Source organism: Moschus berezovskii, chromosome 28, assembly GCF_049115385.1.
Source record: "Moschus berezovskii isolate FMDL1 chromosome 28, NW_MosBer_1.0, whole genome shotgun sequence".
Lineage (NCBI taxonomy): Eukaryota > Metazoa > Chordata > Mammalia > Artiodactyla > Moschidae > Moschus > Moschus berezovskii.
Window position 1 is genome coordinate 9,444,012 of NC_142487.1, and position 23,479 is coordinate 9,467,490.

Here is a 23,479-nt window from a genome sequence, read left to right on the forward strand (position 1 = left end):
GAGGCTTTTGAGTTCCTCTTCACTTTCTGCCATAAGGGTGGTGTCATCTGCATATCTGATGTTATTGATATTTCTCCCTGCAATCTTGATTCCAGCTTGTGCTTCTTCCAGCCCAGCATTCCTCATGAGGTACTCTGCATATAGATTAAATAAGCAGGGTGACAATATACAACCTTGACGTACTCCTTTTCCTATTTGGAACCAGTCTGTTGTTCCATGTCCAGTTCTGACTGTTGCTTCCTGACCTGCATACAGGTTTCTGAAGAGGCAGGTCAGGTGGTCTGGTATTCCCATTTCTTTCAGAATTTTCCACAGTTTATTGTGATCCACACAGTCAAAGGCATAGTCAATTTATAGTCATTTGGCATAGTCAATGAAGCAGAAATAGATATTTTTCTGGAACTCTCTTGCTTTCTCCATGATCAAGTGGATGTTGGCAATTTGATCTCTGGTGCCTCTGCCTTTTCTAAAACCTGCTTGAACATCTGGAAGTTCACTGTTCACATATTGCTGAAGCCTGGCTTGGAGAATTTTGAGCATGACTTTACTAGCGTGTGAGATGAGTGCAATTGTGCAGTAGTTTGAGCATTCTTTGGCATTGCCTTTCTTTGGGATTGGAATAAAGACTGACCTTTTCTGGTCCTGTGGCCACTGCTGAGTTTTCCACATTTGCTAGCATATTGAGTACAGCACTTTCACAGCATCATCTTTCAGGATTTGAAATAGCTCAATTGGAATTCCATCACCTCCACTAGCTTTGTTTGTAGTGATGCTTTCTAAGGCCCACTTGACTTCACATTCCAAGATGTCTGGCTCTAGGTCAGTGATCACGTTATTGTGACTATCTTGGTCATGAAGATCTTTTTTGTACAGTTCTTCTGTGTATTCTTGCCACCTCTTCTTAATATCTTCTGCTTCTGTTAGATCCATACCATTTCTGTCCTTTATTAAGCCCATCTTTGCATGAAATGTTCCCTTGGTATCTCTAATTTTCTTGAAGAGATCTCTTGTTTTTCCTATTCTGTTGTTTTCCTCTATTTCTTTGCATTGATCGCTGAGGAAGGCTTTCTTATCTCTCCTTGCTATTCTTTGGAACCCTGCATTCAGATGCTTATATCTTTCCTTTTCTCCTTTGCTTTTCACTTCACTTCTTTTCACAGCTATTTGTAAGGCCTCCTCAGACAGCCATTTTGCTTTTTTGCATTTCTTTTCCATGGGGATGGTCTTGGTCCCTGTCTCCTGTACAATGTCATGGACCTCTGTCCAGAGTTCATCAGGCACTCTATCGATCAGATCTAGTCCCTTAAATCTATTTCTCACTTCCACTGTATAATCATAAGGGATTTGATTTAGGTCATATCTGAATGGGCTAGTGGTTTTCCCTACTTTCTTCAATTTAAGTCTGAATTTGGCAATAAAGAGTTCATGATCTGAGCCACAGTCCAAGATGGGCGGGTCATGGTGGAGAGGTCTGACAGAATGTGGTCCACTGGAGAAGGGAATGGCAAACTACTTCAGTATACTTGCCTTGAGAACCCCAAGAACAGAACAGTATCATATAAGTATACTCCATTGTATTTTTGTGTTCGTCTATGCATATTTAGTTCCCCCCGAGACTCAGTTTTTCTCTGTGACAGACATGGCTGCAGGACACACCCACGTGCGTGTGTGTGCGTGCATGCCTATGCATGCAGTTTGTGAGAACCTGGGCAAGGTGTATTCTTACAGGCAGAGTTGCTGTGATGTCAGGTAGAAGCAGTTTTATGAGATGCTGCTGAATTGGTACGAAAGGTGTCTTCCCCGTTACACACCCACCAGCACCGCACGGATGTTTGAGTTGCCCATATCCTTGCCCAGGCTGATATTGTCAGACATTACATCTTTGACCATCTCCGAGATCGTGGCCTGCTTTGTTTTTAGAGTCCCTGGCTTTAAGGAGAAATTGGCTCACTCAGACCATTCTGGATCTCTGCTGAAGCATGCATGTGTGGTAAATCGCTTCAGTCGTGTCTGACTCTGTGCAACCCAGTGGACTGTAGCCTGACAGGTTCCTCTGTCCATGAGATTTCCCAGGCAAGAATACTGGGGTGGGTTTTCATGCCCTTCTGCAGGGGATCTTCCCAACACAGGGATTGAACCTGCGTCTCTTATGTCTCCTACGTTGGCAGGTGGGTTATTTGCTGCTAGCGCCACCCTTTCTGCTGAAGGTCCCCAGTCAAATCCATGGGAGTGTGGTTATGGCTATGCTGATTCTAGAAATAAAAACACTTGCAGGAATGTCTGCTTTTACTCTGTGGGCTGAGACATGCCCCAGTGATTACTCCACACGGTAGTCACAGACCAGCCTGGGTGGCTGTTATCCACTGGGCTATCATGACACCGTTGTTTGATTCCACCCCAAAGGATCTTGCTCTCTGAGATCTTTATCTGGTGTCCCGGTTCAAGCTCAGCAATCATCTTGCTCATTACCTGGTCAGGACATTCCTATTGTAACTCAGTGCTTGGCCTTTTCTTCTGTCAGCAATACTAGCGAACTTAACAAGAATTTTGGTCCTTTTTTTCTGAAAAGGCAGAGAGAAAAAAAAAAAAGAACAGCACTGTCCCTAATGGGAACAGCAGGGCAAATTCAAGAAGCAGAATATAATTACCTGAGTTGGAATTTGGCCAAATGCTCAGAGTCATAGCCTCAGGCTTGGAAAAGTGCCCTGAGATCCTCTCAGGCGCATGAACGTTCAGGGCCTCTGATTCACCTCTCACCAGGAGAGAAGTCAGACGGACCTACTGTGTGCTGAGCCGTTTCCTGGATCAAACCTCACCACCTGGCAAGTGTCTCTGCTGTTCTGGGTGCATGTGCAGAGACCTCTGACCGATAGAACAGCTCCCGAAGTGGACCCCCTCCCATCTGGCAGGATTCTAGTCACTGCCTTCAGTAGGAGAGAAAGACTTAATGCTTCCCCTTCCATCAAAGCCTTCCTGAAATGCATCTCCCACAGTTGAGTGCATTCTTCCCAAGACCAGCTGCCTGCAGCCACAGAGATGGTGTTTATGTCTCTCCTTTGGAGAACACTGGTTCTGATACCTAATTGGCTTTACAAACTACTATTAGGAGATACAGAATCGCAAAACAGCCTGTGTCCCAAGGTAATGGATGGTACAACGGTGTGTTGAACTGTAAGCTTTAAACGGTCTTGATGATGGCCTTTCTGTCATTATCTTCTCCTGAATTGCTAAGTTTATGGGGAAAACATGCAAATAAAGATTTTAAAGAAGGCAGTCGTTTGGTCTTAAAATGGAAGGCTTTATAGTTTGTATTCTAGGGGGTTTCCTATCAGGGTTTCTAAATAATAATCAATTATTTTGAAATGCTGAGGCTCATTAAATTTACATCATGAAGGAGCATAAATATTTCATATCCAAAATTCTGCTTTCCCCAAAGATGTAAAACTGCTGAACTTTATTTACTTCACTCTAAAGGCTCCTGTTTGGATTCATATAGGTTTATGAGCAGGCATTACGACAGTTTTTTAAAAGTAGCTGTTCTGTTAAGGGTATACAGTTGCTCATAAAATTGATTTTCGTGTAGTGACAGTAAGATGCCAGATCGTTTTGAAATGCGGAAATGACTGTGCAGTAGCTTCACACCACTTCTCATGAACATAGATAATTTCTGTATTTGGTGTGCATGCTAGAGCTATATTTTGAATTTGGTTCAATAATCCTAGTAGGAGAAACTGAAGAAGCAGTTTTTTCAGTTTCATAATATTGTCTCCTGTTTTTAAGCAGGTCGTAACTTCGGCATATGAGGGTATTATTATTTTTATGACCTTGTGGTGCTGGTATGTATTTTTATATCTTATAAGCTATGCAGCATTTTAACATCACATATCATTCCATTCATCCTCTCAAAGTTGGATGGGAACATGGGATGTTTTTCCTTTTACTCAGGCCTTCTAATATTTCCTTCATTAGTGTTTGCGTGTACAAACTGAACTTCTCTCATTAAATGTATTCCTATGTGTTCATTTTGATACTACTCTACAGGAGCCTGGTGTTCATGAAACTCGACTTGGCAACTGAAAAGCAACAACAAATACATGGAACTGCTTTCTTATTTTCATTATTAGATTGTTCATTACAAGTGTATAGAAACACAGCTGATTTTTGTACATTGACCTGATATCCCAAGACCCTGTTGAACTTACTTATAAGCGCTAATTGTTTTTTGTAAATCCTTAGAATTTTCAAGACCCGTGATCTTTAGGTTTAGTTTTATATCCTGTTGTTCAATCTGGGTGCCTTTTATTCATTTTCCAGCCTACTTGCTGTCGATAGAACCTCTGGTACAGTGCTGAGTACAAGTGGAGAGAACAGACATCTTTGTTGTGTTCAAGTCTTTGGAGGGAAATTTCCGGCTTTTCACCATGAAGTGTGATGTTAGCTGTGAGTTTGGGTTTTTCACAGATGCTCGTTATCAGGAAGGACATTCTGTTATATTCCTACTTTGTTGGGTGTTATTTAAAGATCAGTCATGAAAGGCTGTTGGATTTTAGCCAGTGCTTTTCCTTTACCGATGTAGGAGAGGAGAAAGCTTTTCTTGGCCCTCCTAGGGTCGCTGACAGGGTCTGAAAATTAAACCGACAAAGACAGATAAATGGAAGAAAAGCATATAGATATACTTCCTGTATGTTTTATGTGACATGGGAGCCTCATAAGGAAATGGAGATGTGCACAAACAGACCTGAGTATACTTATACTGGTTTTCATGAAGAGTGGACGTTCATGGAGGAATGTGGTATGGTATAGACAATCCTGTGAGTGTGGTAAGCTGAGGAAGACCTGGCAAGATGTGTGTGTTCACTTTCTTTTCCACCTTTGTCCTTAGAGATAAGGAGCTCCTTTCCTCTGGGCACTGGGAGGGCTTCTGTCACACGAGGGTTTTATGGCCTGTTTCAAGGAAGATGGGAAGGAAAGGGCAGAGTGACCTTCTTGCTTCTGCTGTTTTCTCAGACTCCTTCAGCTTAATGTATGCAGTGCACCCAGGTGCCATGTTTTGGGTAGCATTTCCTGAACTCCATTATTATCAGATTATGATATAGTTTTTGTCTTTTATTCTGTTGGTGTCTTTTATTATTATATTGATTGATTGGGGGATGTTAAATCAACCTAGAACTCCTAGGATGAATCTCACTGGGTTATAGTGACTTACTTCACACTGTATAATGGGCTCTGGGTTCATCCACTTCATTATAACTGACTCAGATGTGTTCCTTTTTATGGCTGAGTGATATTCCATTGTGTATATGTACCACAACTTTGTTATCCATTCATCTGTTGATGGACATCTAGGTTGCTTCCATGTTCCTGCTAGCTATTGCAAATAGTGCTGCAATGAACAATGGGATACCTATGTCTTTTTCAATTTTGTCTAATAGTGTACATTCTTTGTTATTTGTTGTCAGATAACACCTTAAATACAAAGATATTTGCATATATGATTCCTTCAATAGTGAAATCTAAAAATTATACAGAATTATGCCTCATTATTGTTCTGCCGATTTTAACAAGTAATAATGAAAAGATTGCAAAAACCCTCATAAACCTCTGTGTCATATATTGGATAAAATGAATGCAAAATCTAAGACATTTCTGTACTACTGCTTCGCAGTATGAAGTTAAGTCAGCAATTTCTTTAAACACTTAAGAAATGCTGAGTTCATAATATGGCATTCTTGATTCAAATTTATTCTTATTTTATAAAACAAAATTAATTTTTCAATCATATTTATTTGCATACTCAAACATTGCCTACTTTCAAATTTAGATTTTTATGAAGATATTAAACAGTGTGATTAAAATAAGAATAACAGTGACAAGTTAAAAAATTGGAACTATTTTCTGAATTATGTTTGTTGAATAAAGGCAGACCCAATAAAGGCATTGTTTGAGAAATGCACAGAACTCAGAACTGTTGTTTGATTTTAAAGGTGGGAAGTTAGCTTGGGTTTTTCTCCAATGGACTCTCATTTTTCTTCAATATCCAGTGACTACTAAAAGTTATCTTTACATAGTGGTTCGCTTGTTTTTCTGTGATAAGAATGTTGAGTCTGTTTTTCCACTTGACAAATTATTCCGTTAAGATCCATTCTTACAGGACTGCACTGTTGGTTCAATGGGTAAGACTCCAATGCAGGGGACCTGGGTTCGATTCCTGGTCAGGGAACTAATTCCCCCATGCCGCAACTAAGACTTGGCACAGCCAAATTAATAAAATTGTCTTACAGAAAGATCTATTCTTACCTTACAAGCAAAACAAAAGTAGCTTTGTCTTGAAACATGTTTGTTAAGAGCTTTCTGCTCACAAGAGTTACTTGCCCTTTCTGACCCTATTACCTTGCTCATGTAGTAGGGGTAATAATAATAATAGTGCTTTCCTCAAAGGGTAAGTGTAAGGATTAAATGAGTTAATGTACATAATGAACTCAGAACAGTGCTTAGCACATGTCTAAGACCTCAGTAAATGTTAGCTGTTATTATTGTGCCTGAATTCTGATTGGCCCACTAGAATGAATTAACTGCAGATTGTAACTCTTAAGTAGAAATACTGATTGGTTTCTTAGATGGGATAATTTAGCAGCATTTGTTTTAAAAGTTAAAAAAAAAAGTTTGCAAAATTGTTTTTAGATAGTACTGGGTGTTCTCTTTAGCAGAAGTTGGAAGGCAGTGGCAAGCCACTCCAGTACTCTTCCTAGAAAATCCCATGGATGGGGAGCCTGGTAGGCTGCAGTCCGTGGGGTCGCTAAGGGTCAGACACGACTGAGCGACTTCACTTTCACTTTTCACTTTCACACATTGGAGAAGGAAATGGCAACCCACTCTAGTGTTCTTGCCTGGAGAACCCCAGGGATGGGGGAGCCTGGTGGGCTTCCATCTATGAGGTCACACAGAGTCGGACACGACTGAAGTGACTTAGCAGCAGCAGCAGCAGCAGGCTCTTTTGTTTGTGATGATGTGCTGCACAAATAGAAGTGTTGACTGTGCATTCTGGCAGGCGGGCATGGCCCCAGCCCATCTCAACCTTTGCCATTACATTAAAATGTAAATGAAAAGACAAAGGGGTCAGGACACAGTCTGCCCGTTGTCCATTTCAGTTTGCACTTTGATCTTGCAAATTACCATTCTCTGATTTTGATGTTAGCGTTTGGTAGCAGGCTTTGAAGAATCAATGATACGAGACATCTACAGAAAAGTTTGCATCCTGGTCAGTGGTAACTCCTGGCTTTGGAATCAAAGGCTGATATGAGATAAATTAATACCTGAAAATCTCTACTCTTTAAAAAGTTGTTTTCTTAGTAAGAAGCAACAGAATATGGCAGAAATGAAAAAAAAAATAGAAGAGTTGTACTCAAAAACCTTTTAATATTCATGGAAGATATTTAGTTTTTAGAACTCCTGCAGATTTTAGAGGAAAACTGGCATAGCATTTTGAAAGGGTACCCAGGAGACAAATGGGCCTATAAATTTAGAGAGAAAAAGAGAATTTTTCTTTTTGAGTATGGGCTAGATTGGAATTTTCCACTCTACTGGTGCTCTACCTGCGTTCCAATTAAGGTGGTTTGGCAAGGTTCAGAGCACGCAGCTCAGCGTGGAACTGAAACTTTTCTGGCTGTAGACCTCTTTTTCTTGGGATCTTTTCCAGTTTCCAGTGATAGATCAGTTATTTTTTTAAATAATAATGAACATTTTTGAGGCTAAGTACCAGGCACACGGAACGTCTTCTCCTGGCAGCATCTTCTTTGATCTTTATCCCAACCCTATGAAATACATACTTTTAAAAAAATCCCAGTTGTGCAAATTGAAAAAAAAAATCCACTAAGGCTTGGGTTTAGGAACTTTTGCATCTATTCAAAGACAGTGAGAGCCTGAGCTTGAACATATATACACTGAAATTGAAGTGAAAATGTTAGTCACTCAGTCCTGTCTGACTCTTTGCGACCCCAAGGACTGTAGCTTGCCAGGCTCCTCTGTCCATGGAATTCTCCAGGCGAGAATACTGGAGTGGGTAGTCATGCCCTTTTCCAGAGGATCTTCCCAACCCAGGGATCAAACCTGGATCTCCTGCTTTGCAAACAGATTCTTTACTGTCTAAGCCACAAGGGAAGCCCATATGCTGAAATTCCAACTTTAAAACAGTATTAGCCTTCAATTGCTTCCCAACCAAAAATATTTGTAGGGTTTACAGCACTAGGTGGGGAGAATCCAGGCATCTTAAACCTCCGGAAAGATTATATATACCTTTAATGTTTATTGAAAAACCTTACAAATGCCTTTAGTAAAAATCTTAAACTTCCTGATCTTGGAGAAAACTGATCTGGAACAAAGAATTCCACAGTCCCTTTGTCTTATTTACCCTGGTGGATGAGTTACTATCTTCTATTCATGTCAATTAATTCTCTTAATTGATAATGATAATTTGCTTATAAAAGGGTTTATGCTTAGTAGGTTTTTCTGTCTTCATCTGGTTTCCATCTGAGGTATGGCTTTATTATTTTAGCCAGATGTTTTTTTTTTCCTGGAAATCTTCTTCTCAACCAAGAAACACTGCTGCCCCAACCAAAGACAGCCAATCCATTCCAAAGAAGTGTGTGTTTGATCAGTTGCTCAGTCGTGTCCTACTCTTTGTTGACCCCATGGACTGTTACCGCCAGACTCCTCTGACCATAGGATTTTTCAGGCAAGAATACTGGAGTGAGTTGCCATTTCCTCCTCCAAGAGATCTTCCAGACCCAGGGATTGAACTCGTGTCTCCTACTTCTACATTGGCAGGTGGATTCTACCACTGAGCCATTGTTCCAGAGGCACCCCCACACCCCCGCCCAAATACAATTTGAACAAAGGTATCAATTCCTTAGACATTAACCTTATTGTGGAAATAATAAGCCTGGTGTCTTTGAGAAAGCCATACTGAACATCAGATTCTTTCTAAAGGAGAAAGGATAAGCCCCATTCTGAGCAGCATGTCTTAATAAGGATGAAGATAAAGAAATAATATCACACAGTCATATCTTTGGCCAGCAAATTAAAAATGTAAGTTATAATCTAACAGAACTCCTAATATAATTAGAAAACTGTATTGATACATTAGCTTTTCTATGTCTTTTTCTTTGGTTGAGGAGCCACTGCTAGAAACAGGGCCCTTAGGAAAGCAGCCTTCCAGGGCAGCTTTACTGTGCATGGACAGACCTATGGCAGAACCAGTGACAGTTCTGATATTCCTGTTATTTATTATTGTTAGGTAAGCTGATGAAGCGGAGCACATATATTTAATCAAATTCATCAGAAAAAATACAGAAATTAATACTTAGCATTTTTGAGGGGTGGTTAAAAAAAAAAGCATAACATACTCTGCTGGTAGAAATGCAGTTTGTTATACATTTGAAGGAAAGCAGTTCAGCAGTTTGTGTCTAAAGTCTTTTAAAAAAATGCTTCTTTTTGTCTTAGTAATTCGATTTCTAAAAATTCACCCTAAGGAAAAAACAAAAAGTCTACATGAGGATTTAATTATGTTTAAGAAAGTCAGAGGTCCAAAGTAGAGGAATGTTCCAATTAACTTTTTTATGTTTATATGATATGTATGTGTGTGTGTGTGTGTGTGTGTACTCTTTGCGACCCCATGGAGCCTGCCAGGCTCCTCTGTCCATGGAATTTCCCAGGCAAGAATACTGGAGTGAGTAGCCATGCTCTCCTCCAGGGAATCTTCCCAACCCAGGGATCGAACCCAGGTCTCTTGTGTCTCTTGCGTTGCAGGTGGATTTTTTTTTTTTTTACCATTGTGCCACATAGGAAGCCCATATATATGTAAGGATTTCATGACCTTGACATTATTGACATTAGGATGGGTAATTCCTTTTTGTGGAGGCTGTCTTGTGCATTGTAGAATATTAACACCATTGCTGACCTCTGCACACTGTGTTCCAGCAGCATCTGCCCCGCCACCTCCCCTACCCCTGTTGTGACAAACAAAAATGTCCCAGATATCATCAGATGTTCTCTGGGGGTGACATGACCCCTGACTGTGAACTGCAACTTTTTCTAATAGTTTTAGGTAAATATTTAACAAGGAAAATGCTCACAATTATCTCGTTAAATTTTTTCCAAAAGTGCACAGCAGTCACAAAAAGGTAAATAGATACCAATGGACTAGGCTAAAGGGTGTAATTCCTTTAATAACGTTGTGCAGAACCAGGAACTCCACCAGACCTCAGAGCTGCCCATAAATAACGTAACTGCCAGGCACTGGGCACTTCTGTCGTTGTTGTTGTTCCAGTAGGAGTTTTCGTTTCATCTCCATTTCTCTCCTTGTGATGATCACCCCCCATTTGCATCTGTTCTCATGATATGGTTTTCATCTGCCTCCTTCAATTCAGTTCAGTTCAGTTCAGTCGCTCAGTCGTGTCCGACTCTCCGCGACCCCATGAATCACAGCACGCCAGGCCTCCCTGTCCATCATCAACTCCTGGAGTTCACTCAAACTCATGTCTATCGAGTCAGTGATGCCATCCAGCCATCTCATTCTCTGTTGTCCCCGTCTCCTCCCACCCCCAATCCCTCCCAGCATCAGACTCTTTTCCAGTGAGTCAACTCGTCACATGAGGTGGCCAAAGTATTGGAGTTTCAGCTTTAGCATCAGTCCTTCCAATGAACACCCAGGATTGATCTCCTTTAGAATGGACTGGTTGGATCTCCTTGCAGTCCAAGGGACTCTCAAGAGTCTTCTCCAGTACCACAGTTCAAAAGCATCACTTCTTCGGGGATCAGCTTTCTTCACAGTCCAACTCTCACATCCATCCATGACCACTGGAAAAACCATAGCCTTGACTAGACGGACCTTGGTTGGCAAAGTAATGTCTCTGCTTTCTAATATGCTATCTAGGTTGGTCATAACTTTCCTTCCAAGGAGTAAGCGTCTTTTAATTTCCTGGCTGCAATCAGCATCTGCAGTGATTTTCGATTAGTACAAATAAGCAATCTGTAGGAACATTCCTGGAGTCACTGTGAGCCTTGGTGGATCAAAGTGGGTGTTTACCAGCCTCTCTCAGAAGGCCCAAGCTTAGGTCTGCAGACCAGTGTCTCCACCACAGGTTACCAAATGCTTTCCATTTAAAAATCATAAAGTGTGCAGGTTTCCCCTATCGCTCAGCGGTTAAAAGAATTTGCCTGCAATGCAGGAGGCACAGGAGATGTGAGTTCCATCCTTGGGTTGGGAAGATCCCTTGGAGAAGGAAATGGCAACACACACCAGTAATTTTACCTGAAAAACCCCATGAACAGAAGAGCCTTGCAGGCTACAGTCCATGGGCTCAAAAAAATCGCATGATACATAGTGCAGAAAAGCATATCTATTTCCAAAGCTGCTTCTTAAAGGTAAATTTATATATGATTAAGAAACGAAGTACTTAGAAAAAATTCAGGTTTTTAATTTGAATTAAAAAATACGTTCTTTAATTTTAATGTTTATTATCAAAAGTGTTTTCTAAAGGTAAAAAATTATTTAAATCAAAAATCTTAGGAAAAAGAATGGAATTGATTTTAAATACATTGGACATCTTTTAATATTGTAGTTCATATTGGTAGGAGGGTTATGTAAATGAAGATGATCTAGGTAAGTCATTTCAGGAGGCAGTTTGGATTTGGATACAAATGAAGTATGCTATTTTACAGCAGTTCAAAAACAGGCCGTTAACATTAGAAAAAGGGAAAACAATATGTGTGGCCCACCCTTGCTCTTCGAAAATAACGATCCTGACATGCCTAGTAAAGAATGAACTTAAAATTTCAAGATTGAAATTCATTTTCTGTAAATGATTTTAGTCTGTGGGAAACTTATTCTTGATGCTGCAAACTAAATGTTTTTTAGCTTTCCCTGTGTGCCAGTTAGAAGGTGCGGGAGCCTTTGAAAACCTGCAGATCTCTGGGGGAGAGGTCACTCTGGGAAGAAAGACCTTCCTTGCATTCCTGCAAGGAGGGTGCAGAGCTTTGCAGCCCCACAACACCTGGATGAGCCCTTCTGGGTGAGAAAAGCTAAGGGAGCTCAGTCATAGAGCATAAGAAAAGCAAGAGGGGTTTGAGAATGCTGGCAGCCTTGGAGGGTAAGGAGGGAGAAAAGGAGAAGGATCACAGGTGGGGTACAGGGTAGGAAACCAAGGTCTAAGACAAACATGAACAGCACTTGGACATTTCTCAGTGGATTTTTAAAGCTTTCTTCATCAGTAATCAAAGAAAGGCAAATTTAATAATGGTGAGTCTTTTCATGCAAGGTAATAAACACATTTTTAGCACTGACCATGGTGTGGGCTGTCTTATACATTGCAAATAAGAATATATATCATCAGTACCTTTGAAAGTGAAAGTGAAATCCCTCGGTCGTATCCGACTCTTTGCAATCCCATGGACTGTAGATAGACTACCACTCTCCTCTGTCCGTGGGATTTTCCAGCCAAGAGTACTGGAGTGGGTTGCCATTTCCTTCTCCAGAGGATCTTCCCAACCCAGGGATGGAACCCAGGTCTCCCGCATTGTAGGCAGATGCTTTACTGTCTGAGCCACCAGGGAAGTCCTATCAGTACCTTTATGTCTTTTTAAATAGAAATATAGTTGATTTACAATGTCACCCCAATCTGCTGCACAGCAGGGTGACTCACTTATACACATACGTATGTTCTTTTTTAATGTTCTTTTGCATTATGGTTTATCCCAAGAGAGTAAAATTTTTTTAATTTTTAGTAGCTTATCTATGTGGGGATATATCCAGGGTGATACTCAAAATAATTAGCAACCCTTCAGCGCAGACTCTGGAGGGACCCTGGGTTTAACCAGGTGGGGTGACACTGCCCAAGTGGTCATGAAAGATGGCTACACACCCAACATTTTGTGTTAGAAAGCCAGTCTGTGGAAGTGACCTGCAGCCAGAGGAAAGGTAGGAGGACAGGAGAGGGTAACACCAGCGAGATGTCCTGACAGAGGACAAGTGATGGTGCAGAGGTCTGACAGCAAGCTGAGGGAAGCCATGCAAGCTTTGTGGAAAGAACAGCACTGGAGAGGGGCCTTGAAAGGAGCTTGAATTCCAGCAGTCAGACCAGGAGCCGTACCTGGTGGGATGCGGAGCCCGGGAAAGGCATTCACCTAGTTACAAAGCAGTGTTGCCTAGTGGGCAGCATCTGAGCTTTGGAACTGGCCAGACCCAAGTTTCCACTCCATGTCTGGCTCTCACTGGCTAAGTACCCACAAGTAAAATGATGGCAAAAAAACCTTCTTCAGAGAACACATGTGAATCATCAGTGGAAAAGTTTCTGCCCAGTGAAATGCTCCAAAAAACGTTACCTTTTGCCCCTTTTTGAAAACAATGGTTCTTTCAGCTTTTTGGGAAGGAAGAGTTAGAAAAAGAAACTTGACGCAAGGACTTTTTGCACAGATCTTTAAAAACCATAGACTTACGCTGTTCTTGACTAAGGGGAATTTGATTAAGTTAATGAGAAATAGTTTATAGGCTTCTAAGTGAATATAAAGGTTGGCTTGAAGCTCAACATTCAGAAAACAAAGATCATGGCATCTGGTCCCATCACTTCATGGGAAATAGATGGAAAAACAGTGGAAACAGTGTCAGACTTTATTTTTTTGGGCTCCAAAATCACTACAGATGCTGATTGCAGCCATGAAATTAAAAGACGCTTGCTCCTTGGAAGGAAAGTTATGACCAACCTTGATAGTATATTAAAAAGCAGAGACATTACTTTGCCAACCAAGGTCCGTCTAGTCAAGGCAATGGTTTTTCCCGTCGTCATGTATGGATGTGAGAGTTGGACTGTGAAGAAGGCTGATCGCCGAAGAAGTGATGCTTTTGAACTGTGGTGTTGGAGAAGACTCTTGAGAGTCCCTTATACTGCAAGGAGATCCAACGAGTCCATTCTGGAGGAGATCAATCCTGGATGTTCATTGGAGGGACTGATACTAAAGCTGAAACTGCAATACTTTGGCCACCTCATGCGACGAGTTGACTCACTGGAAAAGACTCTGATGCTGGGAAAGGTTGGGGGCGGGAGGAGAAGGGGACGACCAAGAATGAGATGGCTGGATGGCATCACGGACTCTGTGGACATGAGTTTGAGTGAACTCCGGGAGTTGGTGATGGACAGGGAGGCCTGGCGTGCTGTGATTCATGGGGTCGCGGAGAGTCGGACACGACTGAGCGACTGAACTGAACTGAACTGAAGTGAATATAATAGTATTAGAGACAATGACCCAGAGTTACTGCTGTTTTAGAAATTACTGAGGACATTTTGCATGCTAGGCATCATGAACGCATTGTTGCCATTATTGCTGATCTTTAAGTGAGTAATGGGGGTTTCCTCTGTGTTATTGGTATTAAGCTACATTTTTCTTTGTTATTGGATAGTAATTCATTTTCACTCCTAATTGTGCTTTTTTAAGTCTTTACTGAATTTGTTACAATAACGCTTCTGTTGTTTTTATGTTCTGGTTTTTTGGCAGAGAGGCTTGTAGGATTTTAGCTCCCCAAACAAGGATTGAACTCCCAACCCCGGCATTGGAAGGCAAGGTGTTATCTACTGGACTGCTAAGAGAAGCCCCCTAATTATGTTTTTCATAGGCTAATGTTACTGCTATATATCATCTTTGTGTGCCCAGGAGTGGTGGACCATTCTTTGAAAGGTGTGATCCAGAGACATGTTGGCACTGGGGCGCAGGCTGGCAAGGCATAAACGATGCCTTCTAGCTGTCGTTCAGAGTTCTCTATTTCTCCCAGAAAACATCACCATCCTGTTTTCTTCTTTTCTACTCCCTGACCTCCCCCTGGGTGTTCATTGGAAGGACTGATGCTAAAGCTGAAACTCCAATACTTTGGTTACCTCATGCGACGAGTTGACTCACTGGAAAAGACTCTGATGCTGGGAAGGATTGGGGGTGGGAGGAGAAGGGGACGACAGAGAATGAGATGGCTAGATGGCATCACCGACTCGATGGACATGAGTTTGAGTGAACTCCAGGAGTTGGTGATGGACAGGGAGGCCTGGCGTGCTGTGGTTCATGGGGTCGCGGAGAGTCGGACACGACTGAGGACTGAACTGAACTGAACTGAAGTGAACCTCCCCCTACCCCACCTCTTGCTATTCTTTCACTTTATCCTTGTAGTGGTAAGAGAGTGTTTTCCTAAAAGGAGAAGTTATCATAAAGTTTAATTCCCAACCCATCCCTCCAGTCCCTCAATGGACGTCTTCAGCGTGCTACCGAAATGGATCTGTGCTTCTCAGATCAAATAGAACGATGCTTTGTTGAAACAGGTGTCCCCTATGGACAATGCATGTTCTGAAACTTAATGCTATTTAGCAGTTGGAATCATTCTTTCTCCTTGAATTGGAAGTAAGAATCAGCAAAACCCGCCGTGCTCTAGCAGTTCCAGTGTAATTTTGCAGAGTCTGTCTATGGGGAGAGTATTTTGGTCGCTGGGAAATATTACATGAGGAGTGCTGCATACCAATTAGTTGTATTAAAATATATATTACTCACAGCTCCTTACTTGGCTTAAAAAGTTTCCTTGACAACATCATTTAACTTCTTACTGTTCTTTTCATGTTCCTAGTATAAATATCTAATATGTTTTTGTTCAAAACATCAATTAGGCCTCAGTGTAATCTTTATTAATACAGATCTGTTATTACAAGAAGACTGCTGAGCTATGATAATTTGCACAGCAGGAACCATAAAATATCTTCTTTCCGTCTGGTTCTATCCCAGAATGCCTGGCTGTTAGAGAACACAGCAGATCTTTCCGGAACGTCTTTTACAGGCGTAATGAAATCGTTAAAGCTCTTAGAAGCAAAGGCATTCTTTTCTTCAAAAGTAAACAAAAGGGAAAGGCCCGAAATTGCAGACAGATTGAAAAGACACAAACGGGTTCAGACCTTCACTTTTAACACCTTTCCTTCTCTGTCTTCGTGCAGCCAGAACACCCCACTTCCTGCGGATTCAGAACGTGGAAGTCAACGCTGGCCAGTTTGCCACGTTCCAGTGCAGCGCCATCGGCAGGACCGTGGCTGGAGACAGGCTCTGGCTACAGGTACAGTAACTCACTTTCATGGTTCAGAGTGAGTCTAGTGGGCAGAGAGCCTGTCCCTGGGGAGGGCCCCAGAGATCCGGTTAGCGTCAGGACACCAGCAGGGAGGAGGAGGATACTCTGAGCCGTCTCCCCAGTTCTTCTCTTGCTTCCACAGTGTGTAGCCAGGTAACAAAGAGTTTGAGACAAGTTCAATGTTATTCTTCATAAACCTTGCTGTCAATTTGTGGTTTTGCCCTTGCTTCTACTTAGCCATCTTGTTTGGAAGATCTGATTACTGAGTTACTTTTAGAGCAAGATGATGGAGTCCAAAATATAATACCCTCTCCCTGTTCATCCTCTTGATAAAAACCCAAAGAATCACATTGGGCATGTCACGCACAAACTTATAGGCATTTTTATTAATTCTCAACTCCCTAGCCATAGACCTAAACCTAGAAATTAGTAACACATCTTTTACTTTTGACCATTTTTATTTCTTTTTGTTCTGTTTTGTTTAGTTGCTAAGTCTTGTCTGACTTTTTGCGACCCCATGGACTGTAGCCCACCAGGCTCCTCTGTCCATGGGATTTCCCAGAAGAATACTGGAGTGGAGGGGGTTGCCATTTCCTTCTCCAGGGGATCTTCCCAACCCAGCAACTGAACCTGGGTCTTCTGCATTGGCAGGCAAATTCTTTACCACTGAGCCATCTGGGAAGCCCTTTGAGCATTTAAGTAGACAGTTTGTTGTTGTTGATGATGATGTTTGGCAGAAACCAACAAAATTCTGTAAAGCAGCTATCCTTCAATTTAAAAATAAATAAATTTTTTTAAAGAAAAAAATAAGTAGATGTTTTTTAGTGTCATCATCATGTATGTGTCTTGTTTTATTGTCTTGCAAACTCTACCATCTATATTTTGCACAGCCAGTCGTTTCATGGACAGATCAAGGGTCTCAAGAATTCTGACCAAATGGGATTAAGTGACCTGTGCCATCTAACCAGTTTGCCATCCACTTGTCTAGACTCTTGGTTTGGTTTCCCCCATAGAATTCTCCAATTTCATTCTTGTTGCTTCTTGCTGTGCATCGGTCCATAGGCTGCTCGTTCCCCACCTTGACTCGTGTTGACTTCACCCCTCTTTCCTGAGGGATCCTATAGTGGGTTTTGGTTTGGTTTGGTTGTTTATTTTAGTTTGCTGTGGACCTGCTTTATATTCCAGCACTTCTGTGCATCTGTCCCACTCCACTTGGGCTTCTGCTCCACGCCTGCCAACTTCTCGGTACACATCACTCTCCACCTGTCCTGTGTCTCCTTCTGCAGCATAGCAGCAATTGTCATGTGTCACGTTTGCCTGATGCCCTGTAAAATGTAAAGGTTTCCCAGGTGATGACAGTGGTAAAGAACCATCTGCCAATGCAGGAGACGCAGGTTTGATCCATGGGTTAGGAAGATCCTTTGGAGAAGGAAATGGCAATCCACTCCAGTATTCTTGCCTAGAGAATGCCATGAACAGAGAAGCCTGGTGGGCTGCAGTCCATGGGGTCACAAAAAGTCAGACATGACTGAGCATGAACGCATGCTATAATTTTTAAATCCTGTATTCTTTGAATCATCACAACTGAAGTCAACGGTCATTTTTTTTCCTCCTCCATTTCTGGGGGAAATGAAAAACAGCCAACTGTGCTATCCCAGGATTTGTCAGCAGGACATTGACAAATGGGAACACATTCTGGAAGAGACACCTTAAATGCTTTGGGGGTTCTCTAACATCCGTGACTGCATGTTGCCCTGCAGCTTTCAAGAAGGGTTGTGTCAAGAAGGGGTTGATGACAAAGACAGAATTGGGGTCACTTTGAAATTCTTAGTGACAATGAGATCGTCCTGGACTCAGCCTGTTATTTGGCTTGCGAGTCTGTGTTGTTCGAATAGTTTTAGCGTTCAATAATTTATTTCCTCTGTTTGGATAGGCATTTTGTGGGGAGATGTTTATTTTATTAATAGCGGATGAAATAAGACAAGAGTCTTTTGCTTGCAAGGATGGCTTCTATTAACCTGAATTTGTATGAAATATTTCCGGCAGCATAAAGGTTTGTGGCAGGGGGTGGTTTCACAGAGTCCTCCTGCTCTCTTGCCTGGGCCCTGAGTCTTTGCTTCAGGCCATTTTTTACAAGTTGTGGGGAGAAGCAGACCTGGAAAACTAGACGAAATCCCTCTGGTCTTGGAGGTATGAGTATGTACTTTTCTTCCTTCTTCCTCTAATGTTATAACACTTTAAATAGATGCTTTTCTGCATCTCAATTCGCTTGGCTCCTGAAAATAATTCTAAGATTCAGGCAGAAAATTGAATGAAAGATTGTTTTAAATTTTTCTGTCACTTGAATCTTCCCAGTAGTAAGTCAAGATTTAGAAATGAATAGGACATCCTTTATTTGGGGAACATCCTTTATTTAATTGAGAGTTCCCTGGACAACAGGGAGATCAAACCAGTCAATCGTAAAGAAATCAACTCTGAATATTCATTGGAAGTACTGATGTTGAGGGTGAATCTCCAATACTTTGGCCACCTGATGCGAAGAGCTGATTCTTTGGAAAAGACCCTGATGCTGGGAAAGATTGAAGGCAGGAAGAGAAGAGAGCAGCAAAGGATGAGATGATTGGATGGCATCACCAGCTTAAAGAACATGAGTGTAAACAGACTCTGGGAGATAGTGAAGAACAGGGGAGTCTGGCATGATGCAGTCCATGGAGTCGCAAAAAGTTGGACAAGACTTAGCAACTGAACAAAAACAGCATCATTGTGAAGTGTGATCATTTATACTTACATTACACAGTAATTTGCATTACATCTTTTGAATTCTACCATAATGCATTTTTCAGAGTTTCATGGTGCCTCCCTTGGCTCTGTACTTTTTTACAGGTGAGTTTGAGGTGCAGGATTGTTGAGAGTCAGGAAGGTAGCTGGTGTACCTGGAAACAACCCTGTTTCTTCACTTCTACTCCAGGCTAATCCCACTCTGCTGTGCTGGCTTCTCATATCCAGAGCTAGGTGAATAGTCTGTGTGCACTTACCACTCTGTTAGAAGGATTTGGATGTAACTGACATCACATGAGTTACATCCAGGAGGCATCTTGACAAAAAAAAGTCCATCTGTACAACGTGCACATCTTGATCCACATCTATGAAAAATGGCCAGTGGTTTGATTGCTTAAAAATATAGATTAAATATAATCAATGTCAGAGTCTTTCTCAAAAACATAACACACATAAATCTGAGGATGACACTAATGAAGAAGTGTTTATGGTTAACAGATGGACCCCATCTGCTTCCGTCTTCTCCATCTCATCCGTGGGCCATGTAGGTTATTGCTAGCATGGAGCTGGTCTTTCTAGAATACAGAACAACAAAATGAACCACAGCTCATCAGCTTCCATTATTACAGCTGCAAAATCCTTAAAACACCTTCCAGACAGTATGCAGGAGGAAGACAGCATCTATCAAAGGATTTTTATGTGGTTAAAAAAAAAAGACTGATGTGCATTGAATCTGCTGAGTATCTTGCTGTGTACTATCAGATATGGTGATCTTTGCATGAACCTGGGCTGTAACCGTGGGAGACACTCAAATGAAACAGATTTGGAAAGCCATTCAAGTAACCAAAACAGGAGCGTGCATTTCTTGTTGTTATCAACTTTCTGATCACTTGTGGAGCCTACATTTTGAAATATCCTAGAGTATGTTTATATGTAAGATACTGAGAAAATAGAATTTTAGATGTTCTTTTTTATACTTAAATATTATTTGCTGATGGTATCAATTTTTGAGTTACATGTGTTCATACAGTCATTGACCCTTTGAGCCACATGTAATTATATTAGAATTACTGTTGTTCTTTCTGAAATATTTAAAATTTTATTTATTTCCATAGGCTTATCTTGGGAATTAGCATTTATAGTACCTCTTTCAGCTTTTCAGTAAATCACCAAAGCACTGTAACGAAAATACTGTAGACTGGGAGGCTTAACCAACAGACATTTATCTCTCACAGTTCTGGGGGCTGGCAGTCTTAAGTTCCAGGACCAGCATGCATGTTCTTGGAGAGGACCAGCTCCTGGGTCTGCAGACCAACAACTTCTTGTTGCATAGTCATGTGCATCCTCTGGGCTCTTCCTCCCCTTGTAAGGGCCATCATTCCACCGTTCAGACTCCACATGCACAACCTCATCTCAACCTCATCTGAACATTGAATTTTAGTTGCTCAATCATGTCTGACTCTTTGTGACTCTATGGACAGTAGCCTAACAGACTCCTCTGCCCATGGGATTCTCCAGGCAAGACTCCTGGAGTGGGGTGCCATTCCTTTCTCCAGAGGACTCTTCCCCACCCTGGGATCAAACCCAGGTCTCCCACATTGCAGACAGATTCTTTACCATCTGAGCAACCAAGGAAGTACATCTCAACCTAGTTAGCTTCCAAAAGCCCCATCTCCATTACAGTCACAGTGGGGAGTAGGCCTCATCATATGAATATGGAGGAGGACGCAAACATTCCGATCTACAGAACTCAGCTACCACATCAGACTCAGATGTGGGTGGGAAATGAAGGTGATCCAGCTTCCAGGACAAATGCCAGAAAACAAGGAGCTGATGGAAAGGCCTTTTCTTTTTTTAAGTTTTAAAAAATTAATCAGTTTATTTTTGGCTGTGCTGGGTCTTTGTTTCTGCTCAGGCTTTTCTCTAGTTGTAGAGAGTGGGGGCTACTCTTTAGTTGCTATGCACAGGCTTCTTATTGCAGTGGCTTCTCTTGTTCTGGAAAATGGGCTCTAGCGCATAGGCTCAGTAGTTCTCATATACAGCCTTAGTTATGTAGTATGTGGGATCTTCCCGGACCAGGGATCGAACCCGTGTTTCCTTCATTGGCAGGCAGATTTTTTACCACTGAGTCACCAGAGAATCCTTGAGATGCCTTTACAAAGGTAGATAGAGTGATGGAAGCTTTGGTCAAGCCCAGGACTGCGCATTAGGTGAACAGTAGCTAGTGAAGGAAACCTGGAAAACCATCCTTTTATCTCCATCAATTTTAAATGGCTCACTTTTTAGCATTACAGAATTACGTAGAGCCTGAATTTGAAACAATCTTCAAATTAAATTCCCCATTTTATTAATGAAAAAACAAGCTCAGAAGAAATAGGGAACTTTAACACACTCATCTGTCCAATTATTTATATGTATTGTAGATAGTTCTGTTTTGTTAGTGAAAGTCAATTATATGTATAAATATATTTGCTTATTTATAAATGAGTAAATTCTGTCACTTGGACACTTTTCTCCACTGATTGACTGACCTTGTATTTCAGATATTAGCCTGTTAACCAAATATTCTCAGATTTACTGTGAAAATATCAGCATTAACTTTGGAACCATCATTTTCTTGTTGTTCAGTTGCTCAGTCATGTCCGATTCTTTGCGACCCCATGGACTGCAGTGGACCACAACTCTAGGCTATGTTCAGCAATGTTTTTTTTCTCTTAACTGATCCCTATGAGAATTCTTTTATGCACCCATTTACAGAATAAAGATGTAACTGGGTCTTGGAAAGTTTCAGAGATTTTTGCGTTGCCTTGTTGCTAGTAACAAAAACTGGGATTTGAGCCAGGCCATCTAAGTCCAAAATCTATGTTCTTAACTGTAATGCCTCTTGCATAGAACGATGATCCAGATCTTCATGGATTCATAATCATCAGTTGGCAATTTAAGTGATACATACCTTTTATCGGCATTTAAGATGAAAATTATGGGCTTCGCAGGTGGCGCTAGTGGTAAAGAATCTGCCTGCCACTGCAGGTAGACATAAAGAGATGTTGATTTGATCCCTGGGTCAGGAAGATCCCCCAGAGGAGGGCATGGCAACCCACTCCAGTATCCTTGCCTGGGAAATCCCATGGACAGAGGAACCTGGCGGGCAATAGTCTTTGGGGTTGCAAGGAGTAGGGCACAACTGAAGCAAATTAGCACACACACAAGATGAAAATTGTATTCGTGTGTGTGGAATGTTGCCTTAGCTTTATGTTTCAGAATGTGTGTATTTGATCAACATTTCTTGGTGGCTTTTAGTTTCCTTTATAGATTGTGAGGGAAAAAAATATCCCAGCTATATATCAGAATGATTTTGTTATTATATATAAAAACCATAAAATGATTTGAAAGGGAGTCAAATTATGGTTCCCTTGTCAAGCCTAACTTGGGTGTTTTAGACCCTGTATATTAAAGCATAAATTTAATACCACTTACTGTCATAGAAAATACCAGGAAGGCACAGAAAGGAATGTCTTCAGTTGCTATAGGAACCATTGGCTCCTTAAAGTTTTTTTTTTTTTCCTTAAAGTTTTGAGTGGTTGAAATCACATCCATTATTGTTTTAGTCAGTTCAGTATCCATCTATATGATATAATATTGAATATTCAGCGTGAAGCCAACAACCTTGAAAGCTTACATCGTATCTTTTAACTGGTATGCTTTTGGATTCAGCTCAGTTCAGTTCAGTCGCTCAGTCATGTCCGACTCTTTGCGACCCCATGAATCACAGCACGCCAGGCCTCCCTGTCCATCACCAACTCCCGGAGTTCACTCAGACTCATGTCCATCAAGTCGGTGATGCCATCCAGCCATCTCATTCTCTGTCGTCCCCTTCTCCTCCCGCCCCCAATCCCCCCCAGCATCAGAGTCTTTTCCAGTCAGTCAACTCGTCACATGAGGTGGCCAAAGTATTGGAGTTTCAGCTTTAGCATCAGTCCTTCCAATGAACACCCAGGATTGATCTCCTTTAGAATGGACTGGTTGGATCTCCTTGCAGTCCAAGGGACTCTCAAGAGTCTTCTCCAGCACCACAGTTCAAAAGCATCAATTCTTCGGCGATCAGCTTTCTTCACAGTCCAACTTTCACATCCATTCATGACCACGGGAAAAACCATAGCCTTGACTAGACGGACCATTACCTCCATTTAAAGGTGAAGGTTTCTTTCACGTGGATGAAACAGTAGGGTATGTCTACGGAGATTCTGGGAGAAATTGATTAAAAATTGCAATTTTTTTTTGTGATATTACCTGGCTCAGTCAAAGAAGGTGTAAGTGGCTGGCACTTTGAGGAGGATGGGCCAAGAGTCGCTGGAGCCTTGTCCAACGGCCTTGTCCTCTGATGGGATCTGACAACTGCTGGGTCAGGATGTGAGGATGTGCTGTGAAAACTGCAGGTCAGGATGGTTCATGTAGGAGGACGGAAGAGAGAAGCATCAACTACTAACCTTGAGGACTGCTGGCTTTGAACCCAGGAACCACACATCCTGTTAAAGCATTTATTCTTTCTTTCCTCATATT

At 41.6% G+C, this 23,479-nt stretch overlaps 1 protein-coding gene across 4 annotated transcripts in view; it reads left to right on the plus strand.

Moving 5' to 3' along the window:
- The window catches only part of PTPRM (protein tyrosine phosphatase receptor type M), a 671,212-nt gene that overhangs the window by 270,705 nt on the left and 377,028 nt on the right, over positions 1 to 23,479 (plus strand). For all 4 annotated transcript variants that reach the window (XM_055417180.2, XM_055417182.2, XM_055417181.2 and 1 more), the window contains exon 5: positions 16,014 to 16,129. In XM_055417180.2, the coding sequence (XP_055273155.1) occupies positions 16,014 to 16,129 (116 nt within the window). The remainder of the gene's footprint in view (positions 1 to 16,013; positions 16,130 to 23,479) is intronic.